Consider the following 14,180-nt stretch of genomic DNA (forward strand, 5'->3'; position numbering starts at 1 on the left):
ATTGAAATTAGTCCGGTTTCCTCACGGAGTTTTCCTTTACCGAAAAGCGACTGGGAAATATCAAATGACATTGCGCACATAAGTTCCGAATAACTCATTGGTACGAGCCGGGGTTCGAACGAAAACGAAATAAATAGTAGATTGTATTACATCACAAGTAAATTGAATCCTAAACGAAGCAAAGGATTCTAAAATAGATTATTCTGCTAAGTGAGGGATGCCAGTTTTTGCGCAAGGGGTACATCATTTTGCCACCGTAATATGACACATACCTGCTTACTGTTTTTCACGTCATCTATTTTTAATTATTTTGTGTGGACTTTAAGATTGCGGTCAGAAATCAACTTCAAAAAAAAAATTTTTTTTAATAGCCTATAAATGTGTCTCACTGCTGAGCAAAGGCCTCCCCTGTTTTCCGCCACTCGTCACGGCTCTGTGCATGCTCTCGCCAGCCGCCACAAAATGAGTCCATGTCTTTCCGCCATCTCATCTTTGGTCTACCTCGGCCTCTGGTAATTTGTGGCGCCCATTCGGTCGCTACCTTGGCCCATCTCTCCGGATGCATCCGACAAACGTGTCCCGCCCAATCCCACTTGAGCTTGACTGCCTTCACACCAACATCTGTGATACCTGTTTTGGAGCGCAGTTCTGTGTTCCTTATCCGATCAAAATTTTAAAAAATTAAAAAAGTGGCACAGCTTTTTAGAAGTAGGTAAGTAATGTTATTCAGTATTCAGTATTTTTTATCATCCTGTAAACTTATACATTTGATTTTTAGCTTTCAAATAAAATTACGTTTGTTTATATTGTCTTGTAGTGACAGAACCTGCCTTTTAGTTAGTGTAGCTACCGCTGGCGCTAGTTGCAACTAGCAATGGCCGCCTTAATGAACAGCCATAGTATGGTACGACCAAACGATGGAACGCTGTGTGTGCGATCTGGTGTATGACGCTTTCCTTTTTTCTTTTAATTAATTTAATGTGTTCTGTCCTGTTCTGTTTGTTATTATTTTTTTGTATACTTAGATCTTGCTTATATCACAGCCTGTTGTTATTTTTCTTGTAACGTTTTCAATTTTATTATTTTTAACTGTAGTCCATTTTTCTTGTATATGTGTTTTGCATTTCTTCTGTCTGTTGCCCTCCGTGAATCTTTCTCACTTGATGGTCTCATCGGAAGATCAGCGCTGGAAGTCACCAGCAACACGCTGAGATGAGGCCATTTCGTGGCACTTCATTACTTTCTGTCTTGTTGTTATTATGTGTTCTTTGTCTTGTCTGTGTTCACGAATAAATGTTTATTCTATTCTATTCTATTCTAATAAAACTAATAAAGCGTCTTTTTGACCAATTGAACAAAATACTTGATTTGTTCCTAAAGTTGTGATAATAAGAGACGTTCAACAACACCATCAAACACGGATTTCCATCTAAAACAATAAGAAATAAACAGTCCTCCATAAATTCCCTTATTCCTCTAAACTGCGCCATATTTACGAAGCCATAAGATATAATTTAGAAACACAGGTAAGAACTGAATTGGTCTATTTGGAGAGACATTCCTCATTTGGCACTGAAAGCCTACATCGCGTTAATGTTCATTTTTACGACTAGTGCTGTTCTCTTTACACTCATTTTTAAAATTCGACAGAAAAAAAAGAGTCTCAAGACTTGAATCAATTTATTATACTCAGGGCTTGAGTTCGAGGGTCAAGATAATAAAAATTGATAGCGTGAAAAGATTTTTTTTTCTTTCAAAAACTTATCGTCTCCATTATAATATAAGGAGAAAATACCAGTAGTCGACACGCTAATCACCAACCCAAGAGATATACGTGACACCATTCGGTCACATTTATGGACAACGACTTAAGATTAAAATTGGCTTTAAGATGCCAATTAATGGATTCACTACATGTCATAATAGAATATTTATATGTTTAAACCTCGACGCAAAAAGAGGTTTTTATAAGTTTGACGTGTCTGTCTGTCTGTTTGTGTGTGTGTCTGTCTGAGGCATCGTAGCTCCCGAACGGATGAAACGATTTAGATTTAGCTTTTTTTTTCGGGAGTATTCATAGCCATGTTTCGTGAAAATCGGTAAACTATGTCACGGCCGGGGGTTTTTTCAAAATTTTAAGTTTGTGGTTAGGTTATTAGGTGTGAATTTTGTTCAATATACATTTGTATATTTTTAAAAGTGTTTAGGTGAAGGTTTGCTTATTTTTTATGCTTAGGCAATAAATAACTTGTCTAAGTCATCACTTAGGGGTTTAAAATACTTTTTAAGACTTCAAAACACGGATTTTAGTACAAATATTGAAAATACTTCAAAGTAGGTACAATCAAATCAGATCGAGTCTAAAAGTAGACTCGAAAGACTCGACTTACAGCCGATACTATTAACGACCGCTGTAACCGTTGCCATGGCAACCGCCCACGTGTAACCTGTTCTCACTTTACCAATAAAACCTTTATTTCGTACTTTTGTCGCGATACTCATAGGATTTTTTTTGTCTGTGCAAAGGTGACATTTGGAAGGAGATTAAATGTCCAAGGGTATCAAATACTTTAGGGCGGCACTTGTCTTGTAGAACCCACTGGTGTGTTCATTCGGAGGGCAATTCCACGTAACTGTAATGTAAGTGACCACTTCATTACATGTTTTTTTATTTATGATGCAAATTGAAGTCTTAATTTATCTCTAGATAAGCCTACTTTTAATCCTTAGATATATTGATATTTAAATTAGCACCAAAAATAAAAAAAACATGCAAATAATTGGTCACTTACATTACTCTGTTATATGGAATTACCCCGGAAATTATACGTTTTCTTCAAATGTTTGTTGAAGACAAGTGTCTCTAGTGTATGTTTCATTTCTGTAGTTTCAATCGAAAACGTGTCCAAATTATAAATTAAAATAGATTACGAAATAAAAATAGATACGAAAGAAAAATAGATACGAAATTAAAATACATACGAAAGAAAAAACGACAAGACCCACTGGTGGCCGAGCCGAGTCTTCAGCTTACGCGGCTAACGTCATTACCAGTAGACCACCCGCCCGCCGTGGTACCCGACGAAATTTATCCAGTGAATGTTAATTGTAAACTCTGATAAGGCTAGGCGCCTTTTGACTGCTATTTGACAGTAGATGTGTCATGCGAGCGGAGAAAAGAAATATGCATCTGTTCAGGCACCTTACGGGGGCACGAAATTGTGACAAAATATACCCAGTACCTGGTAAATCGGCTTTTTTTCAAAAAAGTTTCTTTTCAATGGCGCCGAAAATATATAACTGTTTACCGAAATCGCTGAGGTTGACGGATAACGAAGTTGTCTTTAAGAAAAACCTGATTGAGTTTTTAAATGAGCACTGTTTCTACTCAGTAACAGATTTTCTTAACTTTAATAACTGCAATGACTGATCTTATGATCTAATATTAATAAATAATATAATAACGGTTAACACATGTTTGCTTACTGTTGTGACCATAGACAATCGGATTTTAAATTTGACTCTCCTATTTATTTTATTTTTTTTTGTTGTCATGTTTCTGTTTTTTTTTTCCATTTCAAATTTTGGTTTTTGTGTTAGTTTTATTTTGACATTGAATGTATAACCGTTCCGTTCTGCCTAGTTTTGTAACCATTAATACCTTTAATGTGAACCTACCCTATTTTTTGACGTGATTTAAAATTTATTGTTTTGTAATTTCCGAAGGTAGGTTAGTTACATGTTGACATTTTATAACTTCATCTTTTGCATGCCTATTGCCTGTTGGTCGAATACACTGACACTTCCTTAGTTTTAAGACCTATTATGTATTTACGTGTATTCTTGCAAAATAAAAAGTTTGAAGTTTGAAGTTTGATGTTTGACTTTTTAAAATGAATATTTAAACAATTTACAAATAATATTAGAAGTTTAGTAGACGTGAAAGATATACTGTTAATCCGGTTATAAAAATTTCTTACTTCGAAATAACTGTGTATATATAAAAATATATGTAAAATTATATCGATTCTAGAGGTCCATGAACCTTCATTTTCAAGTGCCTATTGTTTTTTTTTGTTGACAAATGATTGATGATTACAATTCATTGTTATTATTGGTACCTTAACCTACACGTGTTAAAATGTCTTTACAAAAATGTCGTTAAATAGCGACCTCGACCTAAATTTTATAGGCTATCGAAGTACAATTTTATTGACTCCCAGTTGGCTCTTTACGACGGTACTCGTCATTCAACTAACGATTTATAACCCTTTTCTTTCTTTGCAGATGGATTGGCAGCTTCCCCGGTCTACCGCCATGACGTAATATGGCTCTCTTCAACTCCACTTACCAAGATGACATCATCACCACAATATTCCCAAAAAATGCCACCAATATGAATATGAATGCCTCCCACGTCCCAGGAGTCAGCCTAATCTACACAAAAACTATCATCGGCGACGAATACAACGTCATAGAAGACCCAAAAGTCAACAAAACAACAGATCTCATAGACTTCATAGCTGTCCAAGTTGCTTTCTGCATTCTCTACAGCATCATCTTCATCTTAGGCGTGTTCGGAAATGTTTTGGTATGCTTCGTCGTGTTTAGAAACCGGGCTATGCAGACGGTCACCAATCTCTTCATAACCAATCTGGCACTATCCGATATACTGCTATGCGTTTTTGCCGTGCCTTTGACTCCTATGTACACATTCCTCGGACGATGGGTTTTTGGAAGATTACTATGCCATCTTATGCCGTACGCTCAAGGGACTAGCGTTTATATATCCACGCTCACACTCACCTCAATAGCCATCGACAGATTTTTCGTCATCATATACCCTTTCCATCCACGGATGAAGCTAAATACTTGTATCTTCATCATAGTTTTCATATGGATATTCTCCTTAGTAGTCACATGTCCATATGGCCTTTTCATGGGAATACAGATAACGAATAACAAGACTTACTGTGAAGAAAGCTGGCCCGCAGACCGATCGAGAAGAATCTTCGGAGTTTTCACAAGCGTGCTGCAATTTGTCATACCATTTTTAGTTATAGCCATATGTTACACATGTGTTAGTATAAGATTGAACGACCGAGCCAGGTCTAAGCCGGGTGCTAAGAATACCAGGAGAGAAGAAGCTGATAGAGATAGAAAGAAAAGAACTAACAGAATGCTCATTTCCATGGTGGCCATCTTTGGTATTTCCTGGCTTCCTATCAACGTAATCAATATATTCAATGACTTCTACGCGGCGATGACGGAATGGAACTATTACTATATGTCGTTCTTCCTCGCTCACTCAATGGCGATGGCTTCGACGTGCTACAACCCATTTCTGTACGCTTGGTTGAATGAAAACTTTAGGAAAGAATTCAAACAAGTGTTGCCTTTCTTTGAGTCAACTGGAGGAGTCAGAACCAGCTACCATTCCGGTCGTATGCCGACACATAAATCGGATAAAATCTGCAATGGTAACGATACTATACAAGAAACCTTACTAGCATCTTCTTTCAATAGAGGACCATCGTTAAAACATCGCATGTTGGAGGGCAATGGTAGAAAAGATGGAGTTGAGATAGAAAATATTATATTAGAGGATAAACCAATCTCCGCTTCGTACAACACGAAGAACGAAAACGTAAATTTACAATTAATAGATGAGGAATCCCAGCTCAGTGAGTCGAAGGATGGCAAATCTATTGTTATTTAAATGTAAGTACTCATTAATTTAGTACTACCCATGTTAAGTACATTTACATATTAACATAGACTCATACGTCTGACTTAGTGACATCTTAGTTGAATTGATGGAAATAAGTTATTGTGATCAGCCATGCAATTAAATGAAAATCTCCGATCCCAGTTTGTCAGCATGCAAATATTGCAAATGTTACCTTACGCCGTTTACCGCGTGTCGTTACCTACAAATTAGGATAATTAATATCCTTCGTAGTCAAACCTTGAAACTAGTTATAACACAAGTTTCCGGCAGATTTATTGGTATACTTTCTGAAACTAACGACAGGCAGCACAAACTGTTCAGATTAATGCTCACAGTCATCTGCACAACCCATAGATTGTAGAAATCACTAGGCAACGTCATCATGGCAGCAATTTCCATTCTGACAAAATATGACTGATAGCTAGTTGCTCGACAAAAATTCATTGTATAATTTTCATAAGTTGAAGAAAAAAAAATGCAGATCGAGTAGAATAGCTATAACTGTCTCTTTCAGTACAATAGTATGAGAGATTGGATAATTATATACACTAATTTTTTATAGATCTTCTTTTATCCAATAAAATTCGAATTAGGCCGCTAGCAAAAGTAATTGTGTGAAATCTTATTTGGTCAACTTCCGAACTCTCATAGTTAAAAACAAAGAAGACAGAACAGTCAATCTTACAAGTTTTCAAATATTTACCTTGCGGCATTGGAAAAGTTTAGTAGATAGTGATGTGGTTAAACTTTTTTCACATCCCAAGTTTAGTGTTCTTGTTACCTCTATCCTCGATATTCATTTCACGGTTCACAACATTGTAGTTAAGGTCTTTTCATTCGCATACTACTTACAATGCAACTTATGCAACGTCAGATTTGGCTAACAAATTCCCAGTCTATTTTTGAGCTTACGCAATTGATTGAAGTTGCTAACGAAAGCAATATTTTGGAAGGATTTTGTGAAATAACCCTTCACTGGGCGAGTGCACAATAATGGTTGCGATGACGGCCGAAAGGAAAATGTCATGGTGATGACTTTTCTTTCCGTAGATGCCCTGGAAGTTGACGGGCATTTTCGCGAATAAAGATTCAAACACTTTTTTTTTTAAATAGGTAAATTTAATGTTTTCCTACTCAGAATCACGAGCCCTTTCGATCCTACTAGGTAAATAAAAGCGCCCTAAATTTAATTTTTCCACTTCGTTACAATTTTGTACAGCGGTTACAAAGTTGAAAAAGTATGCAAAATAATTAAAATTAAGAAAATTTTAGGACCATTTTTTTTGTCTCTTGTTTTTTTGCCCTAGATTGAAAGGGCTCGTGATTCTGAGTAGGAAAAACATAAAATTCTCGTGAAAATAATTGTTCTCGCGAAAATGTCCTCCACTGTGGGATACAGGTTCGGTTGTGTTTAAGCGATGGGCTAGCAACTTGTCACGCATTATCGTAATACGAATTTGGTTTACTTTAGACCCCTTAGTTACCAAAAGTGGCACTGGAATCTGACCTATTCTGGTCTAAATAACGAGTAATGTCCTCTCTACACTGAGAGAAAATACAACCAGTTTTCATGTTCGTTCAACAAGTTTTTTGCGCCTACGTGCTCTTTGGTTCAAACAACAAGCTACTTGTCATTTGAATCGGCAATATATTTGAATCAACAAGTCGATTTTATAAAAACAACCTGAAAATGAAAAAAAAAAATGAAAATGAAATATTTATTTTTCAAGTAGGCATATTACAATGCGCATATGAACGACACACACACACACACACATTGACACACATTGACACATATTGTCTTAAACATACGTTTGTCTGATTCAAACGGATAAACCGCAACAAGTCGAACTTGTTAAATTCACAATGCAAATTTCTCTCAGTGTATCTGCTTTGGAAATCCAGGCGTAAGTTTATGTATGTATGAAAAATGTATTAAAATACGATACATATAAATATTTTTACTTGGCCCCGTAGCTAAATGGCATTTCTGCGACGCGAAACGCCACCGAAACGAAATGTAGTCTGGCTCTGTCGCGCCAATACGCAAGAACGATTAGATAGGTAGCTATCATCGTATTTCGTAGGAAAGAGATATTATCGTGAGCGTTTGTGCCTTCGTACTGAAATATTTATTCGTAGGAATATTCGTTAATAGAGGAATGTTTTCGCACATCACTATTGACGACAAAAATAGCTTGATTTTTGTGGAAAATAATGACGAGATTGAATTGGGAACTGGAGATTTTTAGACTACCTCCGATAGATTCCGTTTATATACATTTCCTGGCGTTTTTATCGTTGTACTTTTTTGCCATTAAGCAACTGACATATGAAAATAATTCCTAAGACCCTAAACACAATGAGGAGACACACTGACATTTTATCCCGCTAGGCGGTGCCTGTGCAAGTGCCTTGGCATAATCACTGTCATCCATATGTGTGAGAGAGAGAAAAAAATCAACTTCTCGCTCTCACGTACTTTTTTTGTATTGTATTTATTTATTAACGCCTAAATAAACAGTTTACATTAGAACAATGTCCCACAAAACAGTTTTCACGGATTGACTGTGGGATCGAGCAATCCTTACTCTCTTACATTATCATTATGATCATGTATATATAATCTAGATATCATCATCGTCATCATTGGCCACGACATCTTAGCAGATGGCTTAGTAGTCCGATGGCAGCCCGACACCTTTTGCCACATCTATCACAGGTAAAACGCGAGTCAAGAGAAGGAGGAGCTCTGGAACGGAGCCTTTTCTGCTTAAGGTTGTCAAGCCAGGCTTTGTCGTGCTCTACATATATTATATAACTATATTATCATATTATCTATAATACTAGTAGCTTTTTCCCAAACTTCACTTTGCAGGTTTCCTGTCTGATGTCGGAGGGCAGGCTGTTGAGTATGTAGGGAAGGCGTTTCTGAATACAACTATCGCCGTAGTAATTAGTGACCCTCGGCACAAGCACATCTCGGACACTGTCGATCAAATATATGAAAGAGGCGCGTTCCTAGCACACAGTCTTAGCTCGTGTAGGTGAACGCGTAATAAGCTTGTATGAGTGAGATATGACAGGTCGACTGTTCGCGTTTTTGACAGGCGGTAACTGTGAAGTAACCGAGAGGGGGTGGGCGGCACTTTCAGCGGGGAGCGGGAGTGGCCATACTGTACGATAGTACTATTTATTGTACTGTGGCACAAGCTTGCCCGCAGACACCGACCTGGTACCATAAACTTCGTTATGGTGTAACTGGGTCTGAAATTCTTTATCTGTGTAATGGACTAATAAGGTGGCGCCATCTGTCATAACCTTTGAGTGTGCCTCCTCATTACGTTGCTTCGTTTTATCACAGAGGTTCTATGGCTAGGCTATCCCTGTTAGAATATAGTTTCTCATCTCCTGTCATATCATTTTAGTGATTGGCACGCAACTCACGCTAGATTTTCACTTCAGGGCATTTTCAGAAGTCGTCTCGCTTGAATCTAGAGCAGAGCCCAACTGGGGAAATACCTCCGCCTTACAGAAGACCGCAGCCAAATAGCACTCTAGTGCCTACCCTACTCATAGTGTTGTGTTCCTGCCGGTGAGTAAGGCTGCCAGAGCTCAACGAGGGTGCGGTGTACTGACGACGGGAGGACTTACAGAACTAATTTGTTCCGTCTATTGTCCTTTGAGTCGTCGGCAACCCGAACCCTCCTTGGAACTTGTACACTCCTTTTTGCTGTATACTTAACACAGCAAAAGGGAGTGTACAAGTTTCTAATGGAGTGGCAACGCGCATGTGACAGTCTTTGAGTTGCAGGCGACCATAGGTTACGGTGACCGCTTTCCATCAGGCGGACCGTATGCTTGTTGGCCACCGAAGTAGTATTAAAAAAAAAGTAGCTTATGACATAATTATACTAAATGGACAAAATCTCGTCAATATGAAGGCATTGAAGGCTTTATTACATTCCTTATTGTAGGGACAGATTCCCAGCCTATGTATTAGATGCTTCAGATAGCCCGTCTTTGATCTCGGAGCAATTACATACTCTAACTCGATTACTGACCACGGCACATCGTGTACAAACACAACAATCAGTATAGGGGAGATCGGGGCGAGAAGTGCTCGGGGTGTTGTTCCGGTGAGAGTAGAAACTCAAACAGCGGAGCGATTCGTGTAATATTTGTCACAAAAGGTTAGGATGCAAAGTTCTTAAGGGCCACTTGCACCAACGAAAATGGAGGGTTAACCCGAGGGATATTAGCCCATTGTTGAGCAAGGCATCTCTTCTGGTACGCCACTTGTACCGGTCCTGAACTAGTCTCGTCTAGTTGTGACCCGCAAATAGCAATATTCGTTCACCCAACAAGCCAACGGATGCCAAACGCTTCCTTTATCTGGCCTCCATTGCGTAAAATTTTAGTCCATCTGCCATAGGATAACAATACATCCTATAGTTTTGAATGATATTGACCGGGTATATAGACCGTGATTACCTTTTTGATTTTTGTCCAACATCCACCCGCCTTCGTCAGTTTTCCGTGATCATGATGCATGCAACTGCGTCGAAATATCGGGAGCTCGACAAAAATCAAAAAGGTAATCACGGTCTATATCCCGGTCAATATAAGTCTAATCCTATAGTTAACCAAAATGTACGCTATGATTATTTATGGGAAAAATATCAGAAATATTTTTTGCCTTACTTAAGAAATGTGAGATATTTCTGGCACAAAACATAAATGGCACGCCGCATTAAATTTGCTACACTTGATATATTGTGGCCTTCACACAAGTTCCTACTTACCTTTTTTTCTCAATAAAATTGTATTAGGTTTTCTTCTGATTTTTTATATCCGTTCTTAGTAGAAACGTTTGATATAAAAATAGGTACGCAATAATAAATAATAAATAAATATTGGGGACACCTTACACAGGTCAACTTAGCCCCAAACTAAGCAAATCTTGTACTGTGGGTGCTCAGCGACGATATACATAATTATATAGATAAATACATACTTATATACATAGAGAACATCCTTTACTCAGGAACAAATATCTGTGCTCATCACAGAAATAAATGGCCTTACCGGGATTCGAACCCAGGACCGCGGCTCAGCAGGCAGGGTCACTACCAACTGAGCCTGACCGGTCGTCAAATAATGTTACAGTTTCTTTCAGAAAATAAATAGATACTTAGGGACATCTTACACATATGGACCTGTGTGCATAGCATAATGCACAAACGCTCACAAAACGCTCACGATAATATTTCTTTCGTAGCTATCTATCTCTATCGCTCTTGCGTATTGGCGCGACAGAGCCAGACTACATTTCTGCGGCGTTTCGATGGCATCTCGCGTCGCAGAAATGCCATTCGGCTACGGGGCCTGGTCCCAAACTAAGCATAGTTTAGATAAAAGATAAAGATAAAAATCAATCAAATTTATTGTATAAACAATTCTACATATCGTCGGTGAGATTGCCAATTCCGCTATGTGCATTTTAGCTACTTTTCAGGAGAGACAAAAAAGCGATTTACTAAAGAATTTAGTACTAAACATAACTTCTATTTATATCCAAAATGTGTCAAAAATAGCAAGAAATATGTTGTGTGGGAAAAAATGGGAAATAATAAATCACAAATCAAGATATACTTGTATATTATGGCGCCTTAACCTAAAATGAAATGAAATGAAATGAAATGAAATATTTATTTTCCAAGTAGGCATATTACAATGCGCTTATGAACGTCAAATAAAACTACGCCGGCTCTAACCCTACGCCTCAGCCTCGAGAAGATTTCAGTCCCCCCTCAGTTGGAGGAGGGTATCCACTATGGGACCGGCAAGAAACTCGGCGGGCCACTTCTTTCAAAACATTACATCTTATATTTAACATGCATTAAAAAAAAACAAGATACAATTTAATAAGCAAAAGTATTCATAAAAAAAAAATTAACACAAGAAATTATACAAAGTACAAAGCTATTATGATTATTAATAAGAGATGTTAGAGATGTATAGAGTCTCTAAGTGTCAAAGTACATCTAAAAAAATTATACATGAAGAAAAAAACCGAATAACTAAAATAACTTTAGAGTTGTAAAAGACTCTTGTTGTCTTAAGCAAAGGAAAAAAAAAATATATGTATACTTAATCTACTTTTTTCCTTGGAGATGTATATGGTCTCCAAGAGTCAGAAAGAAAAATAAACAAACAAGGACCGAACAGAGTGCCTCAACGTAATCTCATTCAAAATTAATGTTACATAGAATAGCATAGCCCCTATTAGCTGAAACAGACCGGTCTTCACAAACAGCACCCGTTCACGAATATGGCGCGCATCTCAGCCATCGCCTCCCTCAACCTTCATTCGGGAAGGTGGCGACCCGATCAACGACGTCACCGTAAGCAAAGACTTTTTAGCGAGCATGACATGTTCAAGCTGTCCGGGCTGTATTAAATATTCCAATAATAAGTGAATACGGTATACCTAGATGTAAGACACAACATTCCGTGCTTGTATGTTACATAGTTTAAATTGACTTAATTGAAAACAAGATCTTGGGAGATGTAAAAGGTCCCCACAGTCAATTATAATTAATGGGATATAATAAAAAATAAAAATTTGGAGGTGTAAAGGTTCTCCAAGTGTCAAAAGAACTAGAAATAGAAAAAAAAATGCGTATGAAATACAAATTTCACGTCAAGAGACTGTTAAGCTAGCAATCTCCAACTAATTCTACAGAATACATAACTAGTATGTACTCAACAAGTCAATATATATATATACCAAATTATAATTATACAATAATAAGGATCAATAATTTAAACAGCCAGTAGCAACAGCGCCTTAAGCATGACACAATGTCTCCCCGGGACACTGCTAGCAAAACTATGACAGATTTTGAGCCTGGATAGTCGGCCATGGTGTAGTATCTCCCAGGTAATCATACTGTTACTGTCAAAGTAAAATGTGTAATTACAGTTACTAGACTGCCATCTCTTGACACGGACTTAAAACTTTTGAACCTCAGTTTTGACAATTTGGCCCCATATTCAGCTTGATATGTGTTAAAATGTCAAATATTAATATTAGCGCCATCTAGCCGAGCGTTCCCCAAAGGTGTGACGCCATCTAGGCCACCGTACCTTTTTCTCTATGGCTTTGCGGTACGTTTTTTTTTCTTAGACCTTATCCGTCTCTACGGAGTCACATATGTCTTTGTTTATAAGTAATCTTATTGCGTGTTGTAAAATAATTAATAACTAAGGTACTATATACGCGAAACGTACCTAAGGCAAAAAAATTGGGGACCCCTGATAAACTGTTTTAACTCCCGACGCAAAAACGACGGGGTGTTATAAGTTTGCCGTGTCTGTCTCTGTGTGTGTGTGTCTGTGCATCGTAGCTCCCCAACGGATGAACCGATTTAGGTTTTTTTTTTATAGCTGAGTTAGTCGGGCATCTTAGCCATGTTTCATGAAAATCGGTCCACTATGTCGCAGTCGGAGGTTTTTTCAAAATTTTAATTTTGTGGTTAGGTTATTAATACATAAGATAGGAAGTTTTTTCTCGGCTGCACTATATTTTTTCATTTTATAATTCTTCTTTTTTCTTTGTTTCAGGAACTGATTACAACGAGCATTTACTTTCTCTTAAATCACATCGACATGTTGTTAATATGTATGTATGTACGTAATTTGTAAAATTATGTTAGCCTGACCAGGAATATATGACTATTGTCAGGCGCTGTTATTCTGATGTATGGGGTGACAGTTCAGTTTAGTATGAAGAAAATAGTTCCAATGAAATTCCGCAAGATGGCGCTTAGTCATATCGTCACTACTTTTAAAAATCTCGTATCTCACGCTGTTCCTCAAAGTTAAAACGCAGTAAGTCTATATTCATTCCATACATACTTACTACAATTTTCTTTTCCCCTCACTAGCTCGGAAACACGTGTTTTGTCCTTTAATATCAGCGGGTAAAAACGCATTTTATCCACTAGTGGGTAAAGTAATTTGACCTTGAATAAAGTCAAATTAACTGCTTTAAAATTGATAAAAGTAGGTAAATCTAGTAATTAAGATGATTTACCACCTGTGGAACTACTGGAAGCAATGATAAACGCATTTTTTTGCGTTGTAGTTTCCTCGCTATAGTGAGGGGAAAAGTTTTGTGTTACACTCGGGTGCAAATGTATTTTACTTCTCGTGTGTTAAAAAACTCGCAAGTTCAGGATTCTATTCTCGAACCACTCGCTTCGCTCGTGGTTCAACTATAGAATCCTTTCACATGCTCGTTTTTCAATTCCACACTCGGCGTTAAAATACAACTTTGCCCCCTTGTATAACAAATAACTATTTCATTGACAGACGAAGATACAAGTTTTTTTAAAAGTAGTGACGATATATTGTCAGGCTTTATTTAAGCGATGCAAAACGT

General features: G+C 37.5%; 1 protein-coding gene across 2 annotated transcripts in view; it reads left to right on the forward strand.

Moving 5' to 3' along the window:
- Positions 1 to 13,582, forward strand: part of LOC125232190 (prolactin-releasing peptide receptor-like) — a 147,583-nt gene extending 134,001 nt beyond the window's left edge. For both annotated transcript variants that reach the window (XM_048137824.1, XM_048137825.1), the window contains exons 3-4: positions 4,288 to 5,721; positions 13,361 to 13,582. In XM_048137824.1, coding sequence (XP_047993781.1) covers positions 4,328 to 5,719 — 1,392 coding nt within the window. In that variant the 5' untranslated portion in view covers positions 4,288 to 4,327 and the 3' untranslated portion in view covers positions 5,720 to 5,721; positions 13,361 to 13,582. The remainder of the gene's footprint in view (positions 1 to 4,287; positions 5,722 to 13,360) is intronic.
- Positions 13,583 to 14,180: the final 598 nt, after the last annotated feature.

Source organism: Leguminivora glycinivorella, chromosome 12 (assembly GCF_023078275.1).
Source record: "Leguminivora glycinivorella isolate SPB_JAAS2020 chromosome 12, LegGlyc_1.1, whole genome shotgun sequence".
NCBI lineage: Eukaryota > Metazoa > Arthropoda > Insecta > Lepidoptera > Tortricidae > Leguminivora > Leguminivora glycinivorella.